Consider the following 13,725-nt stretch of genomic DNA (forward strand, 5'->3'; position numbering starts at 1 on the left):
GCAGCCTAGCTATGAATCTTAAAACCTACATCGCAGAGCAACACAGCTTGGAAAGGGCGAATAACTTCAACTAACCTAACAGAAAATTACCACCAGAAGTTCCAATAGTACAAACTCCTTAATTTTCTAGAGGTTCTGTAGTTGGAATTCCAGTAATGGCCTTTTTGGATATGTAATTATCACTACCATAATCAATAAGTCTAACACTTGATGCAAACTCCCGAAGCCATAATGGCTTCACCACCACTAGCCTTGGCAGAAGTTATGCAGCGTAACTTCATGATAGCCAGTGCATTTATGTAGGGGGTGGGATTCCTGGATTTCCTTGACCAGGGTTTGTATGGCTTGGAACTCTACAAATAGTTTTTAAAGCAACATGACAATTATATGCAGTTAACAAATAGGCATGTTCAGTTGATCCTTAGAGTGTTTAGTCAAATCTTCGGAGAACCGATGGTACTGCTATCCTGTAACAAATATATTACTTCTATTGTTAAAATATTATTCAAAACTGTCACGACTTGTCTTTGCCAGTTCGGCATCCCAATCAGGTCATGCCCAAAGCAGATGTTCCCCGTTACCTCACTTTAATTGCACGACTGCTGAGTGAATACTGTATCTTCTTTGTAGACCTTTGTAGGGTGATACAGTTCTACCTAAGCCTCCTCCTTTTTCTTTGCCTCTTGTCAATCCTTCATATCTGCTTCCTCTATCTTTTTGCTTCTTTCTTCTGAAGTGAGTTTCTCCATAACAGCTGCCATTCCAGTGTTGTGAGAGCCAGCAAGACTAACTGTCTGAAGCTTCCAGTGCACAAGCTGTGTAAGTCGGTTGCATTTCATGCATGCCCTTGAATCGTACTGTGTTTATAGGACTATCATCATCTTGGAATTAGTTCCTGACTGTTCTGTGTTGGATAAAGAACTTTGACCAGGCTGACATTATATAAATTTAAATGGTACCTAAATGGTAAATAATACCAAGCTGCCTTGAGCTCTTTTTTTTTTTTTTATAAATCCTCAATTCATGTGAAATAGCTTGAACAATAAATTTGATTTCTAGAAAACAGCTATCTTTGCTTCTTCTGTTGATCTATATTTAAAAGCTTTCATCCCTACTTTTCTCTGCTCCAGCTAATCATATATTTCATAGCTTGTTTTGTGGTTCCTATGCCTTTGCTGAATTGTCTTCTAACATCTTATCATTTTTTATTTTCTTTTGCTTTCAGATATATTTGCCTAAGTATAAAAGTAAAGAGGATGCAGCTCAATCAGAAAAGAAACTTGGTTTTCTCAAAAACCACCTTTCTACTCAGAAGTTGAACTACCAGAATGGACATGGTGGAAGCCTGCACTCTCCCCCCGTTGCTGGCTCTTCTCTCTGTGTCAGCTCACCATGTGAAGTCTCACTCATGATGATGGTGGGAGATTCAGACACTGCAACTGCAAGCCGAGGCATCTGTTCAGATCTGGCCATCTTGGACAGTGCTTTTCTTCTTTCCCAGGTTATCCCATCCCTTCTTATGGGTTCACTGGTTCAGTTCACACAGTCTGTCACCACTTATATGGCATCTGCTACTGGCTTTGGGTTGGTAGCCATTTACTTTGCAACCAAAGTTATTTTTGACAAAAGTGATATGGCCAAGTATTCAGTATAGAAGGAGAGAACTAGAGAGAAAATTTATGTACATCAAAACACATAATAGAGAAGAGTCAGAAGGGCACATATAGCCTCTTTCTGCTTCTCTGATTGTTACAATGAGATGTGCAAAATATCTGGCTTAAGGAAAAATAACTGGGTTGATCTCAGGGTCTCTTAATAAAAAGTGTGGTATTGGGCTGTCTCTTTTCACCCTATGCCTTCAGTAAAAATCTCTGCGCACAAGCCTATGGATCAGGCTCACAAGAGCCATTCTAACAGGGTGCTACTATGATCACTTCCTCAAGTTGTGTGGATGGATGGTGACATAGTGCAGAAGGGACCAAAGATAGCTCAGAGATGCAATGAACCTTGTTTCTTAGTTCCTTTCTGTATTGAAACTTTGTTGGTCAGTTTTTGTATTAAGTCCTCATTACTTGCTTTGAGCCAGAAAAGATATGGGAAGACAAATGTACATGGTATATCAATGTTTTTGGAAAGATGTAAGAATAATACACTCCCTTCATCTTTCTGGATGTGTTGCAGGTTAAGATCTAGGTGGTATAAATAATTTGAGCAGAGCTACATAGGAGGGAGCTTGTTTAGCAGAAGATGCTGTGGTTACACTGGCAGCAACTCTACCACAGCATGACGGAAATGAAAACCTTGGTTGTCAGCTGATCCTTTTCCGCACATCTGCCCAAAACAGAGCCTGCAGTTAGTGCAAATAGAGACTTGCATAAACGGAGGCTGAAGAACATGCCTCTCTGGGGACTTGCCTTTAAGTGACTGACTGGCCCAAACAAATTACAGTGCTTTCCACTGTGTGCAGTCCTAAAAAGAAGGCTTAGAGTAAAAACACTTGGGTGTATGCTGCTATTTCTACTAAGGAGATGTGGTGGTCATTCAAATTTCTGCGGAAGGGCTTTATAGAAAAGGAACTATGTTCTTCTATAGCACAAGGCAGGCTCCAAACTGAATTTTCCACTGTGTAATCCGTATTTTCTGCCACCCAGATAGAGCAGAAGCATTTCTTTGGCCAGAAAAGCATTGCAGGCCAAACTGCACTCTTTTTAATCCACCCCCTCAACTGTTTTTAATAAGCCATATAGCTTGCATTGATTCCATCAGCAGCAGGCAGGATAGCTCTTACTGACCAGGAGTAACACATAGCCAGTACAACATGAGTTCAGGATGCACAGAACAGTGGGACCAGGAGGTCAAGATCAACTCTTTTTCCCCAAGGTAGGATCCCCTTTCCATGGGGTTGCACAAATTAAAATTGTACTTGTAATTAGAACAATTAGTAGATTAGATCTCACAATAGTATTATAAGTAAATAGTGATTGCAGGGAAGCCTTAGGATTCTAGAATTTGGGATGGGAAAGAGGTGGGTTTTTGTCTGACCTAAACATCAGTTGGTCATTTCTAACTTGGCCTTTTTTGCATTTTGAGGTATGAGATTGTTGAGACAATCATGTAGGCCCCAAAGCCTACTTAATCCATGCTCTTTGGTCAGCCTTAGTGTGCTGCTGTCTTGCCAAATTATTGTGTAAACCAGACTGCAGTATGTCACAAGAACCCATTAAGAAACTGCTAGATGAAGTGTGCCAAAGGCCCCTGTAGGAAAAATATTTTTATTCAAAGGGATGAATCCTGCAAGTGTTCAGTATCTTTAGAAGTTTTAACTAATGCACATTCTTAGCCTAAAGAAGCTGGTCAGTTAAAACCTGTAAAAGACAACATTTATCCACAAAAGGCCTCTGTTACAGGCTTATGCTAACTGGATATCCAGTGAATGCAGCTATCTTTGTTACGTTAGAGGGAGGGAATTGATGTGGATGAAGAATAGACTTAATACCTATATCCTGGTAATGCTTACAATTTAATCATCTGAGTGGAAGGAGTAAAGTTATAAAACAAAAATAGGGGGAAAATGCTGTAGGAAGAAAAAAGACTGGAGAGCTGTCTTTCAGAACTGGATTAGGAGATGTAAACTGAAGAGAAAAAAGCAAAAAGCAAAACTGAATACATTGCCATTACGTTGGCTTTCTCCAATCTGATACTCTTCAGATGTGTTGGATTATAACTCAGCATTCCCATCCAACAAGCAGATTGCAGGTAAAGAGGACAATAGTCCAGTCATGTGGTTTTTTCTAATGCCATAAGTACAGGGCTGTCAAAAAAACACATTTGATATTAGGTCCTAACATGGTTTCATGCTTTAAATGATGGCACACATTGTCCTAGTCATCAGTGTCACCTCCCTGCATGATCAAATAGCAGTAGCTGATCCTGGATTTTTTCACTTGAGAACCCTTTAGTGCTACTGAGGTATTGCTAGAACTGGAATTAAAACAGTTGACCAATATAAACATGTGTATATTATACAATGGTCCTTCCATAACATTTAGTCACAAATTAGCAAAGGTCTTTCCCAAATACATGTATGCTTCAGACCCAGTTTATGGTTCCATGAGGCAAATGGGATTGTTTTCTAGCAAGTATAATATATTTCTGTCTAAAAATTTAAATCAGAATTTAAAGAAGCCTAACTTCATATGATGGTGTCTTTTTAAAAATGGGTCTCTGAGAGTGATATGCCAATTGAGTGTTTGTCTCTGCTATAGGCTCCTCGCATTCTTTCCAACTCAAGTTAGATTCACATGCTTGGCTTAGCCTGATGTGTTAAGATGGGGAGGGGGAGGGGAGGGAATATGGAAGTACAACACAATTAGAGGGGTTTAGCTTGGGGAAAGTTGATGTAGGAGCTAGCTGAGTGGCTGAAAAGACATTGGCAGAGATGCCTATACAAAAAGCTTGATAAACCATCCAATCCATCTTTTCATACAAAACCAATCCCTAGAAGTATAAATTGGGTTCATTAACCCCATTTAGTCATAGTGGTTTGACCATAATTTACTGGATAAGCCACAACTAGCTGTGTTCACAGAAACAATAAGCCATAAACTATGAGCTAGCAATCTCCATTACTGAGTTAACAGAACATGCCAAGACAAAATCTAACTAACCACATTATAGTTTGAACTTCAGCATAAGCCCATTCTTGTTTTTGCATTTTGAACAAATTATCCAGGGATATGAACTAGTGGAACTGTCACTATGTCTGTCCTGCACAGATAGTTGTGGGGTTTATAACAAACTCCATCTCAGCTGTCCTATGATTAAATCTTTTCCATTCCATTATGTGGCAGAATGTCTGCACAGTTGAAATTAAGAAACATAAAGCTGATGAAATTGTTCTTGCTAACATTTAGTGGGTTAATATAGAAGATAAATTCATGAGCCATATCAGTTCTGTGTAATTTTGTCCCATGATACAGCATTATCTTCCGCTTCTATCCAAAACTCTCATATGCCAGCAACTAACTTGGTTTAAATCAATAGGGTTATCAGAAACTTTCTTTTTACACTTGAGATGGGCTAACAAAGAATCCACTGGGTAATGGATTCACACACTTCTATTATTGTTGTGTGCCCATCATTGATAGGTCCTGAATGCATATCATTCACAAACTTTCTTTGGTTGTGTTAGAATTAGGGAAGAGCCATGGGTCTCTGTGGGGCAGTGAGGTGGATGAATGATGATGATGGAATGACACAAAACCTGCAACTTAAGTATTTGTGTCAGATGTCCTGACAGGTATGTATCCATAGTGTTTGCATGATTGCATAATCACACATGAATTGTCATTTTGGCATCACTGCGGCTTGCTTTGGATGTTAATTATTTCTCCTTTGTTAATGGTATGTTTGTCCATCTTTATTTAAAGGGAACTTTCTGAACCAAGTTTTGGCCAGTGAGTAAACGGTACTCCATGCTATGTCCTCCCTGCTTAAAAAAACTATGGAATTTGTATGTTTATTTATTTATGAAAGTAAATATTTTGTACAGTTTGTGCAGGAGATATTAAAGTCTATTAAGGAATGGAAATGTTTAAAATGGTCTGTTAATTTAACACAATAAGAGCTTCTTTTGGATTTGGAACTGAATACGGAGTTACCTACTTTTTCTATCTTGAATTGAAAGAATGAGTAACACCTGAGATGGTGAAGTCAGAGTCATTCACATGACTGTAAGGGCATATACTTATGGGGCGAGATCACTGTGAAACAGCTTGTTTCTGAACATGGGTCACTTCAGCAGAAGGATTAGAACAAAAGAAAACTGAAGTGCACAATGCTCACAAAGTTTGAATAGCTCCATTCAGGACATGGAATTTTCAGTATTACAATAAACTCATGATGAGTTACTGCATTATACTAAACACATTTAAGCAAAATACAAGTTAATTGTTTGGAGGTATTACAATATTAGATTCATGAAAAATATATAGTACAGTTTTTTATTTTCAAATTTTACACTTGGTTTATGAAGCAAATATATTTGTGCTTCACATACCTCATCCCATCTGGTGTTGATTGATTATAGAACTGCGTGGAAAGAACTTTCCATTTTTTACCTGGTCACCTCTTTTTAGATTTGCCATGGATAACCTTTAGCTCTATCTATATATTACACCATAGGCACCACAACAGAATCACAAATACCTTTCTTGCTCCATGTATCTCTGCCATGGCATCTCAGCAGAAATTCTCAGCAGGTTTGCCAATTCCTGTTGCAGAACAATTGTACATTAAACACTGTAATTGGCAGATTTCAAGTATAAATCTGTTGCAGTTTGGTTATACTTTCATAACCAATTAAAAGTTTTGTACCTCTTGATCACTAACAGTTTTGCAGCTATGAAATTACAAATTAAACAAAAATATACTGGACAAGCACAAGAAACGAGAAGTTCCAGCAAAATTAGAAGGTATCCACATTTGCTTGCATCTTATAAACAGGATTCTTAGATTAATCCAAAGTTTCTTCTCTGAGACAGTCAGTCATCTCTGCTTCATGTTTTATTACTTTTTTTATGACTATTGAAAGAAATGGTGTGGGTGGTTGTAACTTAGACCAGCCTTTCCCAATTTGGTTCTCTCCTGAAATACTGTACTGGGGCAATGACTCCCAACATTTCAAGCCAATATACCCAAAGGCTGGGAGCTCTGGCATCTGCCAAACTGTTTGGCTGCCAAACTATTTGGAGAAACAAAACCTGAAATACAACTGTTTGCTTTGAGTTCAGAACAAAACTCAAAATGTTTCCATTTCATGCATATCTATGATGTGAACCCAGCTAGGGTATAACTTCCTGTCCAGTCCATGATGAAGTAATCAGATTATAGCTGCCATTAGGTATGCTAGCAGTGCAGTTTTGCTTATCTATGTGTTTATTAGATTTACATGGGTGCCCATGGTGATTCCAAAAGGCTAATAAAATTGTTCTTACAAAAATTTGGTCAGAGGCACTCAAGAAATTGGGGGGATGAATAAAGAGATATCCCTGTATGAATAATGGCTTGAGGTATGGAATGCTAAGGTTTTGACAAATTGTCAATTACAACTGAGGGAAATCACAGGAATAAAGGATAATTTGAGGGATCATGTCTGAATGTGCATAGTGGGAATCATTAAAGTAGTAAAAAAGGAAAACACCCTCCTAGAAAAATTTGGCGACCTAGCATTAATTTATGGCTGTATTTTAAACTTTAAAATAAATCTGTCAGTACCATCTCTTAGTTTGTCATGCATTCCTTTCTGCATTAGTACAGTATCTGCTAGGGAGACAGCAGCAGCTTTGTTTCCTAGCCCCACACCCCTAGAATGATTGCAGAACTAATACTTGTTCATATAGGAGCCTTGATTTTTATTCCCCTCCCCACTCAGCAGAATTTTGGAAAGAAATTATGTAAAGGCACGCAGGACTGACTGTCAGCAGAATAGCTCTTCAAAAACTGAACATAATAGGACCAGATTTGGTGTGGGGGAGAAGCTGGTGAAGATGTTTGCAAACGGGTGAATCAGCCCAGGTGCTACAGAGAAACTAGTTTTGTGAGGAGAGGCAATTGGCCAGCAGCTCAGAATGTTGGCAGCTGTTCCATTCTAAGCCCTCCCCACTTCTTATCATGTGACCTGGAGCAGAGAGTATTCACACAGCTACAACATGATGCCAGATGCTCATGCTCACACAGATGAGACACATTAGTTAGCTACGCAACGAAAGTGCAGATGCCCCTATGGTAAAGGGGTTGGGAAAAAAAAATGCAGCTGTGCTCTGCTTCCTTTCCCTACCTTGTTTAGGTATGGATACATCATGTTTTGTGCACAATCTCCAGCAGGTGGTGCTATAATATTCTACACAAGCTTTAGCGATGCTATAGCAAGGAATTTGCATTAGATTACAGTTGATTTTGGATTACTAATGCTGCATCCATTCCTTCTGAATGTGAATCCTAGCCGGGTTAGTCTTTTCGGGATATCTGTTTGCAGGCTAATTAATTTGGCACCATATCCTGGCAATTCTGGATATTTATGCCTGCACTTGAAAGATCTGCATATTGGTTTAATTCTAAGAGGTATTAATTGCCTATAAATAATATCTCTCAAGGTGACATACAAAAATTTTAAACCTATATAGAGCAGAGCAATGGCAGCATGATCAAAGGCTAAAATGGATAGCAGAACAAAGAAAAAAATAGAATCATAGATCTAAAATTAGTAAGCTAAACAAAATAGCAAGAATATGTAAAAGACTAAAAGCAGTTCTTTAGAACATATTCCAGTGTGGCAAGCTAAATTCATTAAGATACTACCTAAATAAGATACAACATTATTAAGAGAAATAAATATTAAAATATGTTGAAAAACCTAATAGAAAAAAAGGATTGCATCTGACACTGAAAGGTTAATATTGATTCTGAGCCTTTCTGAAGAATGAATTTCGTGAATATATGGAATTGAACTACTTTGTTTACTGAATTTATTGTCAAAGACTAAAAGATAACACAGATACTACATAAGGAATAAACAAAGTAAGAAATCAACACATTAGGGAGATGAAAATGGTGGCAAACATTAAAAAGTATTGATCTTCTAGGCCCAATATATAACCAGACCATTTGAGCCTAAGGGTAACTCAAACCAGCACCTTCAAAGCAATTGCATTTCAACAGAATTTAGCAGCTTTTGTAGAAATTTCAATAGTCTGACATGTTAGTAGAAAGTATACTACCTCTGTTTTAGGCTACCTCAGGGGGCATATTAATTCAGAGCGCTAAGAGTGGCACAAGGGATAGCACAGCAAGGTGAGCAAGGCTTTCTTGATGGCTTCATCCAAGCACAGACCGACGCACTCTGAATACGGGATGTTGCAGACCCCCCCCTCCAACACCTCTGAGGGGAGGGTATTAAATCTCACTAGTGTAAATAGTAATAGATTTATTGGTCTCTTGATGTGAGATCAAGCGTGTGTTAGCAGGACACTTGGGGATGGCAAAAGGTGTAATACAGAGGCCCCCACGCTAATCGTCAGCTTTCTTGTGCAGGTCCAAGTCAAGGACTCTCTAACATTTAACACAGCCTTCTCTGGGATGTGAAGCTGCAAAAGCACAAATCACAGGCTATACCCTTTTTCGAGCAGGAAATAAACTTTCCAGCAAGAATAGACAGGGTCAAAGACTCAACCCAGAAATTTTATTTGAGAACTACTACTAAGAAAGCTGTAAGTTACCAGCTGATTTCCCTTAGATGGTAGGGACATAGGGAGAAAGGAATATGACTTCATTGGACAACTAACAGAGCATGTATTCTTTCAAGTTCCTATCGTGATTCTGCAACACTTCGGACTCTAAGGAAAAAGTGCTTCAGTGTGTATAGCATCTGTTCGCAACTTCTTAAACCAAATGCATCTTTTCCCAGGATCACATTGCAGCTGTGGACGGCAACTGCACAGTCCCAGGAAATGATGCAGCTGCTTTAGGGTACTGCTGGCAGGTGGTACTTGAGCCTCCTATATTTTCCAAAGAACCTGAATTGTGTCAGGGCATAGACCAGAAAAACTGGTGATTTCCTTGTAAATACCAACAAGAATGAGTACAGTTTGAACTAATTACACTTCAATTACTATAGTTTTTCAACACTTATTAGTCTCCTACACATAACAATGCTATCAGTTTTCAGGAATCATGGTCAGAAAAGGCTTCAAGGGCCACAAAAATGTGGTTCAGGGGTTGCCCGCTCCTGTTTTTAGGCAATTTTTAAAATATTCACAAGTTTATGGAGATGAAACTATCCATACACATAGACACAGTATAAATAACAAACACAACTGTATCATCCAGAAAATCAATCTACCAGTCTCTAGTTTTAATAGGCTACCCATCCTTGTAAAGGGAGAAAGCCACTGACAGGTTAAACTTCAACAGGCAGTGATCCAACCATGGCTAATGAATAGAAATCCATATCTGCAGATCACTATTTATTTATTTATCAAATTTCTTCACCGCCCATCTTGTATAGCTATTGATACCAACTAGCAACCTGTCCAACCAAGAAAGTTCCAAATAGTCCTGATTCAGTTTGGGCTGATTACAGGTCAAGATGGCTGTGTCTGTCATGGCAGCCATGAAGCAGAGATGCCCTAGATGAAGCAGTCCTACTGCAGGTCCCTCAGGATAATCAGCTTGAGAGTCCCAGTATTGAAAATGCCACCCACAACGGCTGCTGAAGGTACACTGGTGACATCCCAACCAAATTTGAGTGCCCAACACATGATACAAAGACTCCAGATTAGTGCAGGGCCAAACTAGAGGCCCTGAACAAACATGAATAGGCTTTTATTCCATATCCATGGTAACTTGTGAAGTACGCATACGCAGTTTTTTGTTTTTGAAAAATTGTATACTATTCTTAGAGTAGACATCCCATGATATTACAATTTACTATTCCTAGAGCAGATGTTGTTACTATTCAATTTTACCATACCACTTGTATTTGTATCAGTGCTATTGACACCAACAGAGCAACTATTTGAAGTGATGTGCAAATTTCACCATTAGAAACTTCAGGTACTATTCAAACAATGTTCAGGGTGCCCTACCTGTTAAAACATGCATTTTAAATGTAGCAGAAATCAGTTCTGATTCCTGAATAAATTAAAGAAAGATTAAGAGTGCTGGCAGCCTGCATTTGGGAAATTAAGGGTGTTACCTTCTTGCTACCATTCTAGTAGATCAATTAAAACTGATTACAAGTTAATGCAAGTCCCTGAAGCCTCTGGGAAGAAAGGGCTAATCATGCTAGCTCATGCTTTAAGGAAGAGACAGTGCTCCATGTTGAAATAATACAGGAATCAGTTCCTCTTTTGAGTGGTATAGAACATAGCAGATGCCAGTTAACAGAATATTCCTCTTAACAATCCAGCTTTGAATGCCAAGAAGTTATTAGAATTTCTGTATCACTTTGGAGTGTTCAGAACATTGTGTACTCATTTTCTCAACAGTCCTTTTGACAACAGTATAAAATGACTAGGTACTTATTCCCTGCTTTCCCTTAGAATAAATCAAAACTGAGTTCTATGGGACTGCACCAGTAGCAAGTTTATGGAGGAAAAAGGGGAAGGGCTTCTCCACTCAGAGTGTTCACCTGTGGCTACTACCCTTACTAGTAAAATAAATATGTCTGCAGGTTGATCTAGTCTCCCAGTGACTACATCCATGCAACTTTTTGTTGCAATGTTTACTTGGCTTAGTGAGTTGCTGCTGGGGAGTTATTTTCAACTTCCCTATCTAGTCAACTGCCCTGAAATACCCAGACTGTTTCCCATCCAAATACTTATCAGGGCTTACCCTGCCTAGCTTCTAAGATCAGTCAAGGTGTTGCCACCTGCTAAGACTCTATCCATATTAGAGACAAAGGCAAGAATGATGCCTGAAACCACATAAAATCAAGAGGAGAGTATAACAGTAGAAATTATAGTGCTGTCATTTTTAAAATAAGAAGTCCTATGACTGAACTTTACTTGGATTTAGCTCTTCCAGAGGGAGGACTCCCAACATTACCAATGAAAAAGCAGATGAGTCCTAGTTAGGGTTACCAGATGTCCAGCAAAAGGAGAACATGTCCTCCTTTTAGTTCTCATGTCCTCCATCTGGCAGGCATAGCCTTAAAATCAAATATTGTCCAGCTTTTTGAGTATCTTGGGTTTTTTGAACTATTTTTACAACAGTAGTCATTCAAACTTTCGTATATTGTGACCTTGTAAATTGTCTGCTTCTTTCTTTCCCTTGTCTGTCAATAGACTTGACAACCTAGACTTACGTTATTTATTTCATGATTCCAACAATCAACTTCAGTCCAGTCCCTTCAAATCTATGATCACTAGTCTGTAGACCACATAACTTGTCATATGTTTCTATGGTGAAATTTGAAAAGCACATTGTTGTCAATTCTATATTATCGCTAGCATATGTTCTTGAAAATAAAGATTTGTTGGAAAAGATCGTGATTAAAAAAACCAGTCTCTCTGATCAAAAAAGTAATTTCATATACATGTAGGCCTAAGTACATTTGTTTGCAGTTTTTTGGTGTAATTTTTGTTGCAGATGCCAAGAAAATTAAACACTTACTGTGTCCTCTTTTCCCCCCATTTGTCCTCCTTTCCAATTGTCTGTGTCCTCCTTTGCCTGTTCAGATATCTGGTCGTCCTAGGACTTCTATTTTAACTGTGAATGAATTGCTATTTCTATTGTTACTTGTTTCGATTTCACTGGTTTCAGGCATCTGTCTTTTTGTTCCTGCTTAATCGTGGCTTACTAAATAAGTTGCAATTAACTGAGTTCATACAACACAGTAAACTCTAATTCATAGTTTGCAAGCCGCACATGGACAGAAAACAGCACTGTAATGTCTTGTATGGACACAGTCTACATTTTCACTATTGATAGTGGCTAAAGCTGAATGGTCTGAATGGGGAAGCACTTCCTCTTCCTCTATTTCAGGGATGTCCATGGGGGGTGTCAAAAAAGTCAAGATGGTGGCCATAACCATACAATCAAAGCTCCAAATAAAAAAGGAGTGGGGCTTCAATTTCATGGTTGTGGTCACCATCTTGACTTTTTTAAGCCCCCCCCCCCAAAGTACATACCTGCTCTATTTCTGAGATAGAAATTTGAGAGCATGTTGCAGGTAACCTCACAAAATCCTTGCTGGGACAGGGAGAAATGAGATGGTTTGTTCACAAAATAGCTTTTGCAATAGACATAGCAATCACATTAACCAGAATTAAACTGTGAAGTTGCTCCTCATCATCCATTCTCACTCCTTACCATATTTCAGCTTTCTGGGCAGGAGAGCATTTTCAAACAATACTAGATTGCAACTAAGCACAATTTTTATTTTCTGAGAATGCTATAGGCCCCATGTCCCAGTGGTATTCAGAGAAATAAAGATAATGCTGGAGGCTCAAATTTTGGAGAATACCAGTTTTTTATTATTTAATTTTTAAAAATATAGAGAGAGCCTGATGGGTGTGAAGGGAGTTGTCCATGCATACACTGGTTCCTACAGGTAGCCCCATCCCAACTAAGCCTATTTACCTGTAAGTCTGTCCCTCAGTATTGGAGTCATTTGAGTGTGTGTGTGTGGGGGGGGGGAGTAAATGCTGTTACAGTATTGGGGAGAGGTTGTTGCTATGTTTCCCAATGGTTTACAGTTACGTTTTGGATACACCATTTTAAATCTGTCACACTACCCTGGAGCAAATCTGCCTTAGAGACGCTGGGAAATTTAATAAAGCAATTCCTAGCCGTGAGCGAATGCTGCCAATTAAATATATGTTCAGGAGCTCATTGCCACAGGAAATCCAAGTGACCACTTTGGTAACTTTCAAATCTGAATCTGGTCCAACCAAAGATTGCTGGCCCCTTAGCGTAATGTTCCCATAGCTATTTTTTGAGAAGGCTACTGGAGAAGCATATACTTAAGACTGAAGAATCAGTGTGTAGTTATTTCCAGATACCATTAAAGATCCTTAAAATATATGTATACGTTCAAAGGCATTACAGGTGGTTGGCCCTACCATTAGGCAGAGTGAGGTTGTAACCTCAGGCAGCAGGTGCTGGATGCCATGAAAAACTAGCTGATGTATTCCTATTTTATATTATTATTATTATTTCTCTTTC

The 13,725-nt window shown here is 38.7% G+C and overlaps 1 protein-coding gene across 3 annotated transcripts in view; it reads left to right on the forward strand.

Moving 5' to 3' along the window:
* The window catches only part of SLC45A3 (solute carrier family 45 member 3), a 41,967-nt gene extending 36,377 nt beyond the window's left edge, over nucleotides 1-5,590 (forward strand). For all 3 annotated transcript variants that reach the window (XM_063297507.1, XM_063297508.1, XM_063297509.1), the window contains exon 5: nucleotides 1,226-5,590. In XM_063297507.1, the coding sequence (XP_063153577.1) occupies nucleotides 1,226-1,654 (429 nt within the window). In that variant the 3' untranslated portion in view covers nucleotides 1,655-5,590. The remainder of the gene's footprint in view (nucleotides 1-1,225) is intronic.
* Nucleotides 5,591-13,725: the final 8,135 nt, after the last annotated feature.

Source organism: Candoia aspera, chromosome 3, assembly GCF_035149785.1.
Source record: "Candoia aspera isolate rCanAsp1 chromosome 3, rCanAsp1.hap2, whole genome shotgun sequence".
Taxonomy (NCBI): Eukaryota; Metazoa; Chordata; class Lepidosauria; order Squamata; family Boidae; genus Candoia; species Candoia aspera.